The sequence below is a fragment of the Cupressus sempervirens genome, chromosome 3, assembly GCF_028749045.1.
Source record: "Cupressus sempervirens isolate cs-2001-9-10 chromosome 3, ASM2874904v1, whole genome shotgun sequence".
NCBI lineage: Eukaryota > Viridiplantae > Streptophyta > Pinopsida > Cupressales > Cupressaceae > Cupressus > Cupressus sempervirens.
The window spans coordinates 1,094,451,010-1,094,472,082 of record NC_143120.1 but is presented as its reverse complement, the minus strand read 5'-3'; the positions used below and the strand labels follow the sequence as shown (position 1 = coordinate 1,094,472,082).

General features: G+C 31.6%; 1 protein-coding gene and 1 pseudogene across 1 annotated transcript; both read left to right on the top strand.

The window, feature by feature from the left end:
* Positions 1–11,516: 11,516 nt before the first annotated feature.
* LOC149570593 (protein DMP4 pseudogene) lies at positions 11,517–12,667 on the top strand (annotated as a pseudogene).
* Positions 12,668–15,955: 3,288 nt separating this feature from the next.
* Positions 15,956–17,661, top strand: LOC149570592 (F-box/LRR-repeat protein At3g26922-like). The gene is made up of 3 exons (XM_089817220.1): positions 15,956–16,409; positions 16,586–16,947; positions 17,344–17,661. Exons 1-3 carry the CDS (start codon positions 15,956–15,958, stop codon positions 17,659–17,661), a joined length of 1,134 nt encoding a protein of 377 aa, XP_089673346.1.
* The last annotated feature ends 3,412 nt before the right edge of the window (positions 17,662–21,073 follow it).

Below are 21,073 nucleotides of genomic sequence, written 5' to 3'. Positions count from 1 at the left end.
TAGAGGAATGTCTTAGAAAATAGGAATAAGAGAAGATAATAAAGAACACCACTGAAGATGAAGAAGCTACAAACTCTATCAAAAGGAAACTGTTGATCTGAAGAACCTCCATGGAAATAGAAGGCTAGGAACAAGAAGAATGTCTATATGGTAAATGATCCATCTCACCAAAATGCATAGGTAGCCAACCACTACAATCCCCTAGTATATAGGATTAAATACTGAATACATAGCTCACTCCATTGAACCATCAAACCAAAGAAGCATTATAAACAAAAGAAGAACCCCCCTTAATGTAGACAGGGTGAGGTGATAGGCAATTGAGAAAGTGGCCCAAAGGACCTCTGTAGAAAGAACCAAGAACAACGAGAGTGAGGAAGAGGTAAAAACACCTATAAAGGCACGTATCACTGACACATCATGGGGATAATGTTGTGGAAGGGATACTCACTTGAAAAAGTAAGAGTGCACAAAAATGGCAACAACTAACCCCACTATGGAACTTTATAATATAGTGCGAGTACAACTGTCTCAAAACAACATTTAGGATCTTGAAATGCAAGAGTGGCACTTTATTTCAGTGCATTTGCATAAAGATGCTTACAAATGATATCAACATTGATAAGAAAAGGGAAATAAGCTAATACAATAGTTAGTACAACCCAAAATAAAAGATCCTACGCCATGAAAATGATCCTCAAACCTAGAACACCCAAGATATCCACCATAGTGCCAAAACACAAAAAGCATGATAGAAAGAGCATGGGTTAGAATCTGAAGAAAATGACAACATTTTTGAAAAGATGACAGAACCCACTTTTTAAAGATATAATGCTTTCAAAAAATGGAGATGGGGCACACAAGATATGCTTGCTGGAGTGAAAATAGAACATCCAACTTTGACTAAAAAAAGCAACCAAACTGCATTGAAACCAAAAAATACCTATACTAATGTATCTATCTTGTAACCAACTTTTTGACACTTCTTTCATATCAAAAAAAGACTTCCGTATGCTCAAGTTATGGCTAAAAAACCACTGGTAGGGAAAAAGAGGACCTGAAGGGGATGCAAGAGTGTTGATGCAGCGCTAATGTCATGATGATGTCAGCATTTCACAACCTTAAATTTGACGGCTTGGAGGCCATTGAGGCAAAAAAAGACTACCACATGGCAGTACAGTGACATGGCATGGTCATGTGGCAGGTGCTGATATTGCACCTATGCCACGTGGCATGCGTAGAGGTCACCATGTGGGTAGAATGCATATGGTGGTAGGGAGGCCATAGGGGCAGTAAATGGGAGGCCATAGCCAGTGGCGGTGGTCACAGGGGTGACAGGATCAGGCGACACCACTGTGGAGGTTGGTGGATCGGTCGGGCAGTACTGGCTACGGAGCGGTGGCCACACTCTGACTGCTCTACCCACAAAGGTAATGCCTAGGCCACGCGCTAGCTATGTGGTGGTGGTGTCACATTGGCCACTGGGCGGCGGTTGCTCTGCTAATTTTATTTTTATTTTTTGTAATAAATGCGTTCATATGACCTTCCAAGGGGAAATTATTTTTGCTTGAAGCTAGAGTAGCCAAAAAATGAAAATTTTATATGGATTCTGATTGTAATTGCCTTCTGAGTGCAATGACATCGTCCATTTAGGCCAAAGTGCCTTGAAAAATTCTCTTCCTCTTGATTGAAGAAAAAAATCACAAATAAACTAGGGTTTGTGTCTTCGAATCGCGGCTTCAAAAATCCTTCAAACCAAGAAGCAACAGGGAGGCTTTGATACCAAGTAGAAGTTGATGAAAGCCAATTTCACATCTTGCCAAAATCACCTACATGCAAATAACCTGCTGAAGAGAAACCAAAGGAGGAAAGATAGGGCTAAGAGAAACTCAATAAAGTGAGAGAAAATATATTCCAACAATGAAAAATTAAATTGCTATACAATATGATATGATATGATATTACAATAGGAGAGCCCGAATATAAAGGTGTCTAGGAAGCTTCTAGAACAAGCTAGAAGGTACTAGGAGATAAGTATGATAACTAAGCATACGTCTACAAAAAGTGGATTACCCTCCAAGTAGGTGAGAGGATAAGTATGACAAGGGGTTGATAGCACATACACACACTTTTGTGTTGTCAACAAGTCAACATGTAAAGGTATGCTAACTCCTAGGTGAAAAATCCATTTAACCTAAGTAAACTTAAGTAAAGTGTACATAATAATTATTTACTCTAAAACGCTAAAGGTGGAATGAGATAACAACTATGAGCACCTAGAGTGGAATTCTCCTACACCATGTGTTTAATTGAGGTGCAAACTCCTAAGTGTCTCAATCACAAACTACTATGCAATGCATTATCCTAAGTAAGCTTAAGTAAGTGTAATTAGAGACTATTTAATTACACCAACATAAATGATGAAATGGATGAGCATACATCACATATAGAGGCAACAAAAAGTCAAGGAACATAGCAATGAATAGAGGAGGAAAACTGGAACAAACCACAAGAGATCTTGTAGACTCCTTTAAAATAAATTGGCAAGGATACCCAAAGCACTTCAAGATCACCATTTGATGCATTATTTTCTATTTTGGGAAGTGACACCACAAACTTAATTCTAGAAGATGTGGATGTTGATAAGTTTATTTAGATTACTAGATTCTCACTCTCTAAGATAGTAGAGAAATCCAATAAATTAATAGAGAATGCTCAAAGTGTTCTAGAGAGAGAAAATGCAAGGCTACAAAGTGTACTACCATTATCTCTTCAACTAAAAGTGAAAGCCATTGAAAAAAAGGTAGAAAGAGTGATTAAGGAATTTTACAATCACCTTTCCACCTTTGAGGAAGCAATGAATGTTAAAGTGCAAACAAAGCATGATGAAAAACTGTTTAGAATGGTATATGAAAATATCACAAATGAATTGACAATTTTGGATGTCTGCATGAAAGAACTTAAAAAATGTGTTTATGAGGGAAAGAAGACTTGTATGTTGAGTGTGCCTTAGTACATAACTACACCCATGCTATTTGGAAATCCATTAAGAGGAAAGAAGAAAAACTTGAGAAGTTGGCTGAAGACTTAAAGAAGAATGATGCCAAAGTTATTGAAATTGATCAAAACATCAACAAGACACATGATGAGTTAAGAATATTATAGAATGATAAAGAGAGAATCCTAAAAAGATTCAATCTATTGAGATACTAATTAAATAAAAAAGTTGACTTAATACAAAGAGGTCTAGACACACTTCTTGAGGCTAAGTCTTCATATGACAAATTTTCCTATACTGATCTTAGTGTAGCAAAAGTAGCACGTTATGCACTTTGCAGATTAGTTAACATTATAGATGCAATTAGAATTTCATGGGACACAAATATTTCAAGCTTAAAGGATAATTTTTCTGATTGTATAACTATTTTGGACACTCATTCAGCTTGAAGTAGAAGAAGAAGGCACCACATGTTTTTCATGTACATAGATTTTGACTCACTTTTTTTTATTGATGTCAAAGGGGTAGTGGATGAGTAGAAAAATTGTAAGCATACACTACATATGCATAATGAAGATATTATAAGGGGGATATTAGATATAAGAGGATACACATAGGAGGAGAACAATATAGAATGAATGATGAATGATCCACAAATTTGTAAATTTTTACAAGGGTGATTGTTTTGGGTTTTTATCATACTTAGCCATTTTTTTCTACATGTTTTCATCAATGTCAAAGGGGGAGATTTTTGGAAATTTGGCTAAGGGTAGTTGATATGTTTATCATTTATGGAAACATATCACTCATTTTGAGTTGGAAAAACTTAAGGATAAAATTGGAGTTGGCATACTTATATTAAAGTGGTGATAAAAAAAGTTATGTGGGAAGTGTACTTTATCTTTATCCTTTGACTAAGAAAAGTGAAAATAAAAAATTATTGTGATCAGAGTTTACTATATTTGTTGTGTTATGTAGGCAAGATGCATCATGTAATGGAATCTCACCTATATTTTCCTCTTATTAAAAATTGAATAAGTAGATTATTGTAGTGAGTATTGTATGCACCCTAAAATGGTCGCCTAGACTATCCCCATTATTCAATTTATCAAATTTCTTGAATCAATGGTTTGTACTATTTTATTATTTATAAATTCAAATCAATTTCTTTAACCAAATTATAATTAATTTACTTATTTCAATATTTCCTAAAGGTTTGATCATTTTATTCTAAGTCTTATTTAATTAAAAGAAAACATCTCTTTTAATTAAATAATTATACCACATATAATTAATTAAGAGAAAAAACCCTCTTTTAATTTAATTAAATGTTTCCTATTTAATTAAAAGAACTTGCTCCCTTTTAATTAAATCAAATCCCCTTTGAATTAAAAGAAAATCCCTCTTTTAATTAAATAAATAAAATCCCACTTGAAATAAAGGAATTAAATTAAATAAAAATTAAATAATCTTTTTTTATTTTCTTTACACTTAAATGCACATATTTCTAAGTGGGATTCCATTTAATTTTCCTCCTCTTTTTTCATTGGTGGAATTTTGTCTCACACGGATCATTCTTTCTCCACCCTTGATTAAATCTTATTGCTTCTTAATGTTTATAAGGAGAGCCCTCTCCTTATTTTTGACATCCATGATTATGCTATTATTATGCTGCAGGTTTTGAGAGCAATTTTTGGAGGAGTTTGAACATTAAAGCTTTTTGTGAAGAACTTCTATCTTCTTTTCTTCTTCTCTCACGCATCCATGGCTTCCATCATCATGATCCATCCTTGCATTTTCATATTAGCTTAGATCCATATTTGTTTCCATAGATTAATATTGCATTACTAATTCCTTTCATAGATTAGATTTCCTTTCTTGCATTGCTTTGCATTGTCATCATTTAGATTAGTTTGCATCTTCATTTGCATTCATATTTTGATCCTTGAATCTCTCATTTTATGGTGTACTTGTACAAGCACAAACTAGGTCAAATTGAGGGCCTTCATCAAAAACCCTTGCACTCCATGAATAGAGAGCTATGAGTTGCCATTTGAGGCCTCATTCTTGGGCAATCTTGGATATAATGACTCATAGAAGTGTGCTCACATTTTAGGCATACAAGTATAAGTGATATAAAAATAATTATTACTTGATATGAATAAGAAAAATAATAAGTTATATTTCTTAGTGTTGTATATGTCATGAATGTCTTTCCCATTCTCTCATGGAAATTACATAGTAAACAACATAGAAAAGGGAAAGTAAAATATTTAAAGAAAGATGTGATATGATTCAATTTTGTAGAGTATCTTTACATAGGCAACCAAGGATTTAAGCATAAAAAAAAATAATTGTGAGTTGTAAAATATTAGGAATTTGAATTTTTTGTTGAAGCTTAAAATTCATCTAGATTATTAGTAAATTCAACAAGAAACCAAGTTAACATTAGGGAACCTGAAGGAACTTTAAAGAATGACATTATATGACCAATGTGTTCTAAATATGTTTATTAATATTTTTATAAGACTTAACCACCTTAAGCCATATTATTTGGGTCCCCTGATTAGGGCATGACAACACTTTCTTAGCAAGAAGATTCCAGAGCATGTAGATTCTATTATTTTTCCTTACACAAAATATTTGGGCAGTCCAATAGGTCCCTATCTTTTAGACACACATCTGCATCAGGATTATAACTTTTAGAATCTTGAGATACAAACAACCCATCACATGCACAAGCAGGACTAGTGTATTTTTTCTTGTTAAGTTTCTATCTTTTTAAAATTATATTTGAAAAATCTAATTATAAATTAAAATTTAATTTTCTAATTACATTAATTTTATTTAGGGAAATATTTTATTTATTCCCCCACCTTTCTATATTTTGGTGTGTTCAACAATAATATCACTAGAGTTTGTGAATGTTGAACTTGGTATGGTTCACATCAAAGTGAAAATGAGGAAGCATATCAACTTTAGGAAAAAATGTGTTACACTATCATATATAAAATTTCAATAGCATAAAATATATGTATGAGTGACAATAAATCTATATTGTTACTGTCTATGACATGGAATTTTTGGATGCAAATATAACCAAGTGTATAAATAAGGACTATTGAGAACATAATCCACATGTGCACATGGAGAAAAATTAGAAAATTTATTGAGGAGGCCAAAGGTGATCTAAAGGACATGAATAACCTCAAATTCTATAGTATTTTTTATTTTCTCCATTTTAGTTGTCTCCTTTTATTGATGTCATTTTCTAGCTCATGGTCGGTTGTTTATATATTTTTAGTAGCATTTTGTAAAGGGTTTCTAGTCTCTTGAAAACCTACTTCATCCATATGGGAAAATTAGGGCCCGTTTGGTTGCTGGAATTGGACCAGAATTAGAATTGTGATAACCTAGTTTTGTTAAATTCGTTGTTTGGGTCAAAAATAATAAAGTGGAATTAGAATTGTAGTATTCTAATTTTACCCCAAAATGAGGTTACCACACTTCCACTCAGATAGGTGGAATTGAGAATTCAATCCAAGGTTTGGATTTTTGAGGATTAGAATAAAAGTAAAATGAAAATGTTTTTGATGTCCGCTACTTTTGTTAACCTAAAATATGTAACAAAAATATGTTTTACCATGCTGCAAACATTTTTTCACCATTTTTATAGGCTTCAGGTTTCATTCAACTCTAAAGATTTTTCTTCTCTCATTTAGATGATCAATTTCAAAATGTTGTTTCTGCAATATAAGCGAGGGAAACCAACTCATTTCTATTGAACTATTCTTTGTAATCCCTGATGTGAATTATTCATCATATAACACATTCTTCATTTTATAGAGAAGCATGTAACACTGAATCATTCATCATAATTATGCAAATCGTTTGCATTATTATATCATGTCTACTTGCACTTGTAGAGGGGAGTGGCTCCCTAAATCAAAGGAGTGAATTTTACGTCAATGGAACAATGGGTTTCAATTAAACTCTGGTTTATGATAGTGGCAAGTATGAAGTGGCCATTTGGAATAGAGATGGATCTTTTGACCATTACTAGACAACATCATTGAGCATCAACATTAGGGAGACTGACTCTATAATGTGGGATGTGTTGAATCCATGCCCAAAAAAAACTTGTAAGTTGATCCTCTATCATCAAAATAGATTGGCCATTTAGGGAAACAATTGGACAAGTGACACAAAGGGAAAGCAATATGCACACATGACCATAATCACAGATGAAGACAATCTGTCATGCTTGCCACAAATGGAGATCATCTTTGGGAGTCATTTGATCATCCAAAAAATACTCTTCTTCCTAGACAAAAGTTTAAACTAAGCCATACCCTCTTTGGATGGGCTTCTCCAGACCCCAACACAACTGTGAAATATAAGTTTTCTCTTCGAATGGATGAAGCTCTTGGCATTTCTCTATTTGCAGATCCAAATAATATTTTTAAATTTCCATTCTAATTTTATGAACCAAACGCTGAAGATGTATCTTCCCACTCATCTTTTGGGATAAACAAATATGATAATTCTTTTTTTCAAAACCTAGTTTTGCTAATTCCACGAAACAAACGAGCCCTTAGTGATTTTAATGACACTTAAGAATGGGATAGATCATGTGATTGGTACTCACAATTTAACTTTCTTCTATTTCCACAAATTTCCTAATATAAGGCACTAGAGAAGTTGTGCTTTTTAACTCTATAAATTTTAGTCGAATCCTTTTAGAAAAATCAATGTGTAGGAGGAGTTTAAGATCTCTGTTTAGTTGATTTCTTTAACATATGTAAAATTGGGCTAATTATAATCCTTTCTTTCTATTGGTAGTGAGGTTTTTGTGTTGTAACTCTAAGATAGAATCTTTCAATAGGATGAATTATGCAATCACAAGACTAGGATATTATTTCACAAGAAGGGCAGATGAAAGTGATCTTCTAACAAGTGATGTTACTCTCCAAATTAATGAGATTCATCATGTATTTACAAAATTTAGGAAATTTTTTGAGACAAATATTCTAGTCAATTCCAAGTATCTATCAGAAGTTGGACAATATCTTGTAAGGAACCCACAAATAAAAAAGGAGGATATAATTTTTTTGGCATTGGAAATGTAAATTAAGAGTAATACACCATAAAAATTCCTATATTTCCAAAGGTTGTGTTAATTCAACATGGTGTTTCCAGGATGCTACCACAATGTTGATGACACTAGAATGATCATTGATCTATTTTATGGAATAAGTTGAACTCACATTAAATATTATCTAAGTGACTATAGTATTTAAAATAATTCATTTGTGAAACATTACATTTTTCGAGATCAATATCCATAAGGGAAAACTCTTGAACAAATCTATTCTCACTCATGCTTGACCATGGATATTGCTCAAGATAAACTATTGAGGTTCACATTTTTGCTTCTTTTTTTAATAGTTTTGAAAAATTCTCAAATGCGTAATAGGCCCCTCATTGCTTAGTTATAAGATTCCATTTATGCATCAACAATTTTTTATATGTAAGGATAAGGTCTTTCATCAACAAAAAAAAATAAAATTATCTTAGGATAAAATCTTCTATTTTAGTGTTTAGTAAGAAAGATATGAGGAAATGATTTTCAAAATAATCACTTTTTATTAGAATTTTTTTTCATATAGACCTACGTAAACTTTTTAATGTGAAGTATTTTTTATCCCAACCAACAAATACATTAGGTCTTATAAGACACAAGCTTGCCATCATTGAAATGACCTAATTGGAGTTTAAACAGATTAAGTTCTATTTCTATTATTAATATTTTTAAAGTTAATTTCTATTTTTTAATTTAATTTAGATGGATAATATAGTCATTATAGTTTCTTCAAAGCAATATAAATAAGATAAAATAACTTTTAAATTTTATGTATGTATATGCATATTTATTAAGTAAAAAAATACAACTCTAGAACATTTAAGTAATTCACCAACACATAAATATATTTATTAAAAGTTCTCCCCAAGCCACAAAAATTTACCAATTCATTCATTAATTATTTATTTTAAATTTTATCTAAGCTCATTATTTATAATTTTATAATTATTTTACTTTTAAAATATTAAATCTTTATTTTTAATATTTTATTAAATTTAAATATTCATCAATAAAATTTATAACATCCCTCTAAATAAACCATTAAAAAAAACATCCCTCTCAATAATTGGATTATTTCATAAATATCAATTATTGTTAACACTAGTTATTTTTAGTATTAAATAAGTTCATTTTTATTTTCTTTTGTTGATTGGTAAGAGGCCGAAGATTAATTTTTTTTTTTTTAAAGTAGTCGAGTAGATTCAAACCCAAGATCTCTTGGGTAAGAGGCTCACAATTCACCATTGTGTTGTAGGCTCTTGCCTAGTTCAAAAATATTATTATTCAATTATAAAATTTATCTTTAAAATATTTTAAAATATTTATTTTAAATTATATTAACCATTTATAATATGAAATTTACATATTAAAAATATTAAATCATATTTTTAATATTTTATAAGTCTTAACATTCATTAATAGAAATATCAATGTTTATGTAATTAATCTAATTATTTCATAAATATTTCTCATATCCCTTCATAAAATAAAACTTCAAAATTTAATATTTTGCAAAGAAGTAGAAGAAGAATAAAATAAATTATTTTAAACATGAAAATGAAAGAGAAAGAGATTTTAATTTGTTATTTTTAGAAAATGATAAAGATAAACTAGTATACATGTATTTGATTAATTGATTTATTTGATATGTGTCACAATCATTTAGTACATATACATTATTGTGTTTTCTTTAAAAAAAATCATAATAATTGATGTTAAAAGAAATCATAATAATTTTTATATTTGAAAAAAAAACATAACAATTATTTTTCTTGGATTCCACAAGGGGTGGGCATAATGTTGGTAATCAATTAACATAATGTCAAATGCATAGATTTGATGATTCTAATAATAATAAAACTCATAATATAAATATTATAATTTAAAACAAAATAAAAATAAACCTCATTCTTCATAAACTAAGTAATGATAAATGCCCCATTTTAGTTGAGCTTGCCTAAGATCACTTCCCTATTTCAATACAAATCAATATTGAAATTTCTCAGACCTCCATAGGTAAATCCTGCATTTTTTTGGAAATATAATCAGATCCTTCCTCCATTATTCTCAATCTCCATCACTTAGCCATTTATCTCATTAAATTTTATTGTTCCAATCATCTTTCCCAACAAAGACAAATGCCACCTTTCCATTTGACTTTATTTAAGGTGACCTCCCCATTTCAAAAAAAAATCAATGTTCATCAAACCTTCCTAAAAAATTTAAATGTTTAAATTTCCAACTCTTATAAAAGTAAATTTTACATTTTCAAGAAATCCAATCAAACCCTTACATGGTAATAAGAGGCCGTGGAGGGTGACCTCTCCATTTTAATTAAATTCATTGTTCATCTAATGTTTCAAAAACATTCAGATGTTTAAATTTCCAATTCCTAGAAAAGTAAATCTTACATTTTCAGGAAAGGAAACCAAACCCTTCCTTAGTAATAAAAGGTCGGTGGAGAGAACTCATTGATATTTGATCCTTGATTGCTCAAAATTTGAGATTGACTAGTTTTTTAAAAAAATTAATCACCTTTTTACATATCCGCGAGAATGGAACAAAGTGGCCAACAATACTATTGGGCTAAATGGGTCTTTAATTAGATGGGGCTCTAGAATATTAAAGGGATTGCGATGTGAAACTCTATATTAGAGTTGAGGTTCCATTGATTTCACCAAGAATCTATAAATCAAGACCATCATCTTCTGTATGTGTTCCTCATTTATCACTATCTTGTTGTGTTCTCTTGTGTGTTAGTTTGGCATACTGTGCATTCCTTCATACTATCAAAATTGCTAATTAATTTCTTAATTATTTATTTTAAATTTTATCTAAGATTATACTCATTATTTATAAATTTTCAATTATTTTTACTTTATAAATATTAAATCTTTATTTTTAATACTTTATTGAACTCTAAATAATTTAATTAATACTAGTTATTTTTAGTATTGAATAAGTTCTAAAATATTATTATTCAGTTATTCAATTTATCTTTAAAAGATTTTAAAAGATTTATTTTAAATTACATTAACTATTTATAATATTAGAACTACATATTTTAAAAATATTAAATCATAATTTTAATATTTTGTTATGGCTTAACATTCATTAATAGAAATATCAATGTCTATCTAAATAATTTAATTATTTCAGAAATATTTCTTATATCCCTTCATAAAATAAAACTTCAAATTTTAATATTTTACAAAAAAGTAGAATAAGAAGAAAAATAAATGAAAGAGAGAGATTTTAATTTGTAAAAATAAATCTCATTCTTCATAAACTAAGTAATGATAAATATCACATTTTAGTTGAACTTGCATAAGATCACCTCCCTATTTCAATATCAATCAGTATTGAAATTAAGCGAAGCTAGTTTAGTTGGGTCTTATCAAAGATCCAATTTTTTGTATTTTTCCGATAGCAGTTGGAGGATCAAAGACCGTATTTTTTATGGTGTTTCTGCAATCACATTTGGAGAATCAAAGATCTAAATTTTATGGTGTTTCTTGAATCATAGTTGGAGCCCATTTCAATTTATAGGCGTGGAGGAGTGTGTGTCACTAATTTTATCGTGTTTCTACAATCCAGACGGTGTGAATGGTTGTTTCAGGCTAATTTTATGTAAGGATCGAGTTGCAGAGACCAATTCATCAAGAGAAGATATGGAAACCCAATTGGACGCAGAGAAGTGAAGTGGGGTTTTCCTGGATCTTATCAAAGGTCTAATCTTTGGTGGTTTTGCAATCACATTTGGATCCCATTTCATTCTTAGAGGGTGTTAAGGATCGATTTAGATAAATTTTATCCAAGGAGATCAAATCATTGAGAGAAGATAATGGAAAGCCATGAATTGGGGGCAGAGAAAATGGGTCTTCTGGAACAGGGGATTCCGGAAGAGGGGAGGAAGAGCGTGATTGAGAAGCTTCTGAAGCAGACATTTGCAAGCACTGGACATCTTGCAAACCTCCTTCCAACAGGAACTCTACTGGCCTTTCAAGTTCTCGTCCCCATTTTCTCCAATGATGGCCAATGTGATATGATCAGCCGTTTCATGACGGAATGTCTGGTTTTTCTCTGTGGCATCTCTTGCTTCCTTGCCTGTTTCACCGACAGCTTTAGGGGCTCTGATGGAAAGATACACTATGGCGTTGCCACTCCCAAAGGGCTATGGACGTTTGAGTATGTGAGCAACCGTGATGATTGAGCGGAGGAAGAAGACGGTAAATATCGGCTTCGTTTCCTTGATTTCATCCATGCGGTGCTCTCTGCTTTGGTGTTCTTTGCTTTTGCACTTCTGGATGATAAGGTGGTGAGTTGTTTGTATCCTTCGCCTCCAGAGGAAACAGCCGAGTTGTTGGATGTTGTTCCAGTTGGTATTGCTGTCATTTGCAGCTTGCTCTTCGTTGTGTTTCCCACTACTCGCCATGGTATTGGGTACCCTGTCTCGCCCATTTGACGACCATTTTTAAACATCACAAGTCATAAAATAAAAAGTTTATTGTGTGATGTTTAAGCTATCCTTCTTTTTACATATATTTTTTAACTACTCATTTTTTGAAGATGGTATACTTACATGATTGCTGCAAACATGTACATACAAATTTATGTCGAGAAAGACATGTACAAATTCAGATAGAGAGATTTGATTGCGAGGTTCTAAGTTTGTGATCTCATTGATTAAGAATATTTGTCAAAATATTTCTTTAATAAAACAAATTATAATTAAAAAAAAGTATTTTTTCTTAATATACTCTTACATTTTCTTAAACACAATATTCTTATATATATATATAGAGAGAGAGAGAGAGAGGGCGCGGGGGTTGGGGGGGCTCATATTCACGAGTCTTCAAATATGCATCTGGAAGACGTCAATTACAATGGTCATGTTAGTACATTTGCAAAAAACGATCCATGTTACTCAACATGCTATTAGAGCCAAACCTCAAATGTGAAAAATAATAGAAATGATATGAAGAATTTCCAACTTGAAAAAAAATAACTCATCACAACAATGATTGGACAGTTAGAAATTATGTTGCATTTATCCAAACACCTCGAATTTTAGAGGGAGGGGAGTGAATCAGGAACTAGTAAAACTTTTCTCACTTGGATTATTGCTTTAGGTTATCTAATCTACTACCATGCATGAACGTAAAGTAATAAGGAAATCAATTAACATAATGTCAAATGCATAGATTTGATGATTCTGATAATAATAAAACTCATAATATAAATATTATAAATGTTGCATTTTAGTTGAGGTTGCCTAAGATCACTTCCCTATTTCAATACAAATCAATATTGAAATTTCTCAAACCTCCATAAGTAAATCCTGCATTTTTTTGGAAATATAATCAGATCCTTCCTCCATTATTCTCAATCTCCATCACCTAGCCATTTATCTCATTAAATTTTATTGTTCCAATCATTTTTCCCACCAAAGACAAATGCCACCTTTCCATTTGACTTTATTTAAGGTGACCTCCCCATTTCAAAAAAAAAATCAATGCTCATCAAACCTTCTTGAAAAATTCAAATGTTTAAATTTCCAACTCTTATAAAAGTAAATTTTACATTTCCAAGAAAGCCAATCAAACCCTTACACGGTAATAAGAGGTCGGTGGAGGGTGACCTCTCCATTTTAATAAAATTCAATGTTCATCTAATGTTTCAAAAGCATTCAGATGTTTAAATTTCCAATTCGTACAAAAGTAAATCTTACATTTTCAAGAAAGGCAACCAAACCCTTCCTTAGTAATAAAAGGTCGGTGGAGAGAACTCATTGATATTTGGTCATTGATTGCTCAAAATTTGAGATTGACTAGTTTAAAAAAAAAATTAATCACCTTTTTACATATCCGCGAGAATGGAACAAAGTGGCCAACAATACTATCGGGCTAAATGGGTCTTTAATTAGATGGGGCTCTAGAATATTAAAGGGATTGTGATGTGAAACTCTATATTAGAGTTGAGGTTCCATTGATTTCACCAAGAATCTATAAATCAAGACCATCATCTTCTGCATGCATTCCTCATTTATCACTATCTTGTTGTGTTCTCTTGTGTGTTAGTTTGGCATACTGTGCATTCCTTCATACTATCAAAATTGCTAATTAATTTCTTAATTATTTATGTTAAATTTTATCTAAGATTATACTCATTATTTATAAATTTTAAATTATTTTTACTTTATAAATATTAAATCTTTATTTTTAATACTTTATTGAACTCTAAATAATTTAATTAATACTAGTTATTTTTAGTATTGAATAAGTTCTAAAATATTATTATTCAGTTATTCAATTCATCTTTAAAAGATTTTAAAAGATTTATTTTAAATTACATTAACTATTTATAATATTAGAACTACATATTTTAAAAATATTAAATCATAATTTTAATATTTTGTTATGGCTTAACATTCATTAATAGAAATATCAATGTCTATCTAAATAATTTAATTATTTCAGAAATATTTCTCATATCCCTTCATAAAATAAAACTTCAAATTTTAATATTTTACAAAGAAGTAGAATAAGAAGAAAAATAAATATATATTTTATTTTAACTATGAAAATGAAAGAGAGAGAGATTTTAATTTGTAAAAATAAACCTCATTCTTCATAAACTAAGTAATGATAAATATCACATTTTAGTTGAACTTGCATAAGATCACCTCCCTATTTCAATATCAATCAGTATTGAAATTTCTAAGACTTCCATATGTAAATCCTTCATTTTTTGGAAATATAATCAGATCATTCCTCCTTCCATCACTTAGTCATTTCATCTCTTAAAATTCTCTTGTTTCAATCATTTTTCCCCAACAAAGACAAATGCCACCTTTCCATTTGACTTTATTTAAGGTGACCTCCCCATTTCAAAAAAAATCAATGTTCATCTAACATCCTGAAAAATTCAAATGTTTAAATTTCCAGTTCTTGTGAAAGTAAATCTTACATTTTCAAGAAAGCCAATCAAACCCTTCCACGGTAATTAGAGGTAGGTGGATGGTGACCTCCCTGGCCATTTCGATAAAATTCAATGTTCATCTAACATTTCAAAAACATTCAAGTGTTTAAATTTCCAATTCCTGCAAAAGTAAATCTTTCATTTTCAAGAAAGCCAATCAAACCCTTCCTCCCTAATAAAAGGTCGGTGGAGAGAACCCATTGATATTTCGTCCTTGATTACTCAAATTTTGAGATTGACTAGTTTTTTGATTTTTTGTCACCTTTTTATATATCCGTGTGAATGGAACAATGTGGCCAACCATACTATCTAGCTAAATGGGACTCTAATTAGACGGGGCTCTAGAATATCAGAGGAATTGGAACCTGAAACTTTATATTACGGTTAGAGTTTCAATTCATTTCACCAAGAATCTATAGATCAAGACCATCATCTTCTGTATGTGTTCCTCATTTATCACTTCTGTATGTGTTCCTCATTTATCATTGTCTTATTGTATGCTCTTGTGTGTTAGTTTGGCACTGTGAACCTTTTTGTTGTATGCTCTTGTGTGTTAGTTTGGCACTGTGAGCTTTTAATCTTGCCAAAGTTACTTTGAAATTCCTGTAGTTGGTGCATGCTTTTGTTCTTTTATTTGGCTGAGTTGCGTTTGGGTACATTTTAATCTCAATCAATCTGAACAGTCATACTGTGCATGCCTTGTTTTATTTATTTTACTTTTCTCATTGCTCTTATTTATTGTCTTCCATTTCATCATTCTCTGCATCTCCTGATAAGATCATGTCTGGCACAATGCATCTTCCGAATCTGTTCTTTCTTTCATGTTATCAACAATGTCAATGACAGGCAGTGTGAGATCTGGTCATGATGCATTTGCCGCACTTCCTGATCCTCTCATTTCCTTCATACTATCAAAATTGCCACTGAAAGAAGCCGTCAGATCTTGTGTTCTTTCCAAGAGGTGGAGGGCTCTCTACACTCAAATGCCCGTATTTACCTTCCCTTTAACCACTTCCAGCGATATAATTTCAAAATTGTTGCTTCAGCACTCTGGAGATCTCGATGGCTTTCACATAGACACCTTCTGGCAGGGTTACTCTCCCGATGATGTGTGTAAATGGGTACAATACGCATCTGAACACAGTGTCAAGCATCTCACTCTCTCTGATCGCGCATCATTTTTTGCAAGATATTTAGAAGAAATCCCACTCTCTTCTCTCTTTTCATGTTCTTCGTCTCTACTTACACTCCGTCTCCGTTATTACATTCCCACCAGCTTCCCAACTGGTTTTAAGGGATTCACCCACCTCATTAGTTGTTACCTCTCTATTGTTCAAATGACAGATGAATCCTTAATCTCTTTGTTAAAACTCTGTCCCCTTCTGCAGATTCTTGAAATGACAGATTGTTTTGGGCTAACTCATGCGGTGATCTCTTCATCCACATTGAACATTTGAATATAGATTCTCGGGATGGAGTCCAGTCTGTGTTAGTTGACTGCCCAAAACTCAAGATTATGAAGGCGTTCATGATTGAGGATTTAAGAGTGAATGGCGCTCTTTTCTATGAGCTTTCTTATGCAGTCACTTATCTTGAAATGTACGGTGGAGATACTTTGAGGGAAGTGCAATTGGAATCCCTACCTGAACTTGCTTACCATAGAATATTTCCAGCAAGGTTTCTTGACATCCTTGGAATTTTTCAATCGCTCCAGAAGCTTACCATAGCCTTGGTAAGGGAAGAAAATATGCATTTTCCTCTATTCGAACTGTTCCACAGGCTTCCAAATCTTCAGATGTTCTCTATGCTGGGCTTATCTGTTCAGGTATGTACAAAAACTATAAAAATTCTGGATCATTTGTATAAGTTTGATAGTTTTAGTTGAAGAGATAGATTTTCAAAATCCATAGTTAATATTTGACAGTTTTTCTATAGATTTTGTAGGAGTTTTTTTATCAAGTTTTTCCATCACAGTCCATGATCCATAATTAGGATCTGAGAAAGAGAGCATAACTAGATCAGAAAAATACCTTAGGATTTCATTATGTTCTCTTTATCATCATGATGATGGATCATAGTGTGTGATCCAAAACATTGATGAAGAACTGCTACACAATCTACCTAGAAAATAATCAAATATCGATCTTTTTATGTCATATGTGTTGAATTCGAATGATTGATCTTTATTAGAACTAGTCTTAAATTATTGATTGCAATGCAGGAGATGGCTATACCTGTTTTCTTTACCCCTCCACATCTTAATCTCAAGAAGATTAGCATAGACATTTTTGAGTTTGGCCACAAAGAGGTTGAAATAATAAGTTGCTTGCTTCAGAGTACGCCCTCTCTTGAAATCTTGGAGATTCAGCAACCCTATGAAGATGATGAAGAATATGATGAAGATCAATGTTTGATGTTCTTAGAAAATATTAGATTTCTTAAGCGGGCATCCTTACTTGCAAGGATTATTGTACTGGATAAAAACTCTCACCCTATCCATGTACTAGGCTCTATACCTACTCCAAGCCTATCCCAGTAGTAGGCTGGAGAAATATGGCCTCTGACTGTGCTTTTTCCCTCTGAGTGTCCTTTTTCTGACATTTCATTTCATATTACTTTTTACTTTGTATGCTAAAAGTTGCTTATGCTGGTTAAGTTCCTGCCAATTAAAAAAAATAGCTTCTTATTTGGATTCTGGAGACCAGTTTCACTTTCTTGAAATTTTCAATCTAAGTTAAAATATATGTGCCATTTCTGATGCATGGTTGTTCATTGGTATATCCCAATTTCTCAGTGTTTATAGAGATTTATACATATTATAAAATTATACTTTCTTAATATTTTCATATTATCTCAGTTGAAATAACATTGGCCATGGTTTGACAGCAATCAGTTGCTTTACTAGGCATGTATGGAACTTTAGCTCTTTTAGGTGCAAGTTCTTTACTGCTACTCTCTTCTATGTTAATACAGAAAATTGTCTCCAAACTTAACAAATAAAAGTTTCCAGATTTCTGTGTTTACTAGTCTTGCAATTTCTAAATAGTTTAGAATTCTTCACCATCTACATTTTGCAAGAATTTTCACCATCCACATTATTCCAAATTTTCTAAATAGTCTAATTTTGCAACAATTCTCCACCATCCACATTATCTCCACAATTATCTCCACAGGAATGTAACGACACACACTCAGCATTTCTGTATAACACCTCTTTCACAGGAATGTAAAGAAACACATACTCAGCATGACTTTTATGCAACCATCTCTGGTAGCTGAAAATAGGTCATAGGCATTTTCTTCTTGACTGCCTTTTTCATTCACTGAACGATTGCAGGATATGTACAAAATAAATTTGTTACATTATCAGGTGTAGAGCCAAATTCCACGATCTTTGAAACTAGTTACTGAACTCTATATTCGAACAATTTCAGGTCAAGTCAACCTTATTTTAGATCCAAGGTTGTTGAAAAAGGAAATTTTTTTCTGAACCAAACTTTATCATGAAAGAAGCTTATAGGTCAAATCAAATGTTAGGACCATGGGAAGCGAACGAGATTGACTACAGTAGTGACAATTACTCGTAGATGGTTGAATGCATATGATAGCTAGTTTCTGAAAGGATTCATTAAACGAGTACGCAAATCAAAGTCCGAACTAAGCATTCAATATAAGGTGATATTTTGTTGATTGGGGACATCCTATTTTTCGGTCCTCAGATAAGCTTAAAAATAACAATCTATTCATTCTTATCTTATTTGTTCAGTTAGACTCATTCATAGCTGTTATTTCAGATGACCTATAAATTGACAGCACTGACCAATAGAACGAAATTCAAATGGTTTTAATGGTTTTGATTATTCTGATGAGGATTACTGATGTTGAGAACATTTTTTTATATGTAAATTTATGAAAGTTTCTAGTTATACCAACTAGTTTAACAGTCATTTGATCTTTTATTTTCCAGTGGCATTTTTAGGTCTTCACAACCTAGATGTAGTTTATTGTGGTGAACAACTGTAAATACCATATTGTGTGTCTTTATTTGGGTATTGTTTTTAGGCAAAAACGAATAGATAAAATATAGCATACATAAAAGAAGAAATAATATTAAATTTTGGGTGGTGTGCACGCTCAGACTCCGTTAAAACTTCTTCATACGTACAACACACCCATTTATTACAGATCTACGTTTGAATTCATCGCGCGAGCAGATGGAATCAGCCAAATTATATATGAATTTCTACCCTTCCGAACATGTACCAGTCCTCTCGCCGGATCCAAGGGTCCATTCTTTATTTCAAAAACATTAAAATTGGACAATTAAAAACTATTTGTTGACATGATATATCATTCTTTGTTGTATTTTATGATTAGATTGTGTTATAATTTTTACATCAACATTTCAAATTACATTCTGTGATCCATCATCAAGATGAAAGAACTGAAAGAAACATGATATTCAGTAATCTTGAGCGCAAACCCTCAAGATTCTTTGAAATATCTTTATATTAGTACCTTTGCAGTTAGAACTCCATTCTCCAGTTCTCCAGCGTTGCCGAGATGCAACTCCCCTTTTGGTTGAAAATTCAGTCGCAGATCCTCTTCAAGCATGGTTCCTGTCCAGACAAGCCACTACTTCTAAATTTTGTATATATATATATATATATTTCTAATAAAGCTACTCATTCCAAAGATTTTGTCCTTCCTTTAATTTAATTTTTTTGTTACTATTTTATTTTATTTATTTTTCAAACTATTTTGAGTGTAAAACAATTCTTGGTTTCAAACTTCTTGAAAATTAATATTAGTTGTAATGATGTAAATATTAAATTAAGTAAATAAATATAAGTTATAATACTTATTTCAAAAAATATACATTGCATGTATGTGAATATTAATTAGCTTATATATACCTATAACAAATTTTTGGCCTAATATATATAGTATATGTAAGCTAGGAAAGATATTTTTAAATTTTTCTACTTTTGATAAGATTAGTATTGAATTATTTATTTATTTATAAATATGTTGTATAAAGTTACTATATAAAATTGTAATTGTAATATATATATATATATATATATTTCAACATTTTATTTTCAAAGTCTATATATGGTGTTTATTTGCATCACTTTAATTCATTTTTATTTTAGGGTTAGGGTTAGAACTAGAGTTAGAACTAACATTAAGATTAAAATTAGGGTTAGGGTTACAATTAGAGCTAGAGTTAGGGTCAGGATTAGAGTTACAGTAAGAGTTAGGGTTAGAATTAGTGTTAGAGTTAGGGTTAGGGCCATTGTTAGGTTAGAGTTAGGGTTAGGATTAGGGTTAGGGTTAGAGTTAGGGTTAGGGTTAGGATTAGAATTAGAGTTAGAGTTAAGGTGAGGGTTAGGGTTATAATTTGGGTTACAAATATAGTTAGGGTTAGGGTTAGGGTAAGGGTAAGAATTAGGGTAAGGGTTAGGGTAAGAATTAGTGTTAGGGTTAGAATTAGGGTTATAAATATAGTTAGGGTTAGGGTTAGAATTGGAGTTAGAATAAGGGTTAGAGTTAGAGTTAAAGTTAGGGTTGTAGTTAGGATAAGGGTTAGAATTAGGTTTAGAGTTAGGGTTATGATTAGAGTTAGGGTTAGCATTAGGTTTAGGGTTACAAGTAGAGTTAGAGTTAGAGTTAGAGTTAGAGTTAGTGTTAGTGTTAGTGTTAGAGTTAGATTTAGAGTTAGAGTTAGAGTTAGAGTTAGGGTCATAATTAGAGTTAGAGTTCAAGTTAGAGTTAGAGTTAAAGTTAGAGATGGAGTTGGGGTTAGGGTTAGGGTTCAAACTTAGAGTTAGGGTTAGAATTAGAATTATGGTTAGGGCTAGGGTTAGATCTAGAGTTATAAATAGTATTAGGGTTAGAATTTGGGTAGGGTTAGAGTTAGGGCTAGGGTTACAATTAGAGTTATAGTT

What these genes read in the sequence shown, in the direction of transcription:
- LOC149570592 (XM_089817220.1), top strand. Translation starts at nt 15,956, where the DNA reads ATGTCAATGACAGGCAGTGTGAGATCTGGTCATGATGCATTTGCCGCA. An exon ending in TCCCACCAGCTTCCCAACTG is followed by an intron (nt 16,410 to 16,585) that starts GTTTTAAGGGAT and finishes ATTTGAATATAG; the next exon opens with ATTCTCGGGATGGAGTCCAG. An exon ending in TGCTGGGCTTATCTGTTCAG is followed by an intron (nt 16,948 to 17,343) that starts GTATGTACAAAA and finishes ATTGCAATGCAG; the next exon opens with GAGATGGCTATACCTGTTTT.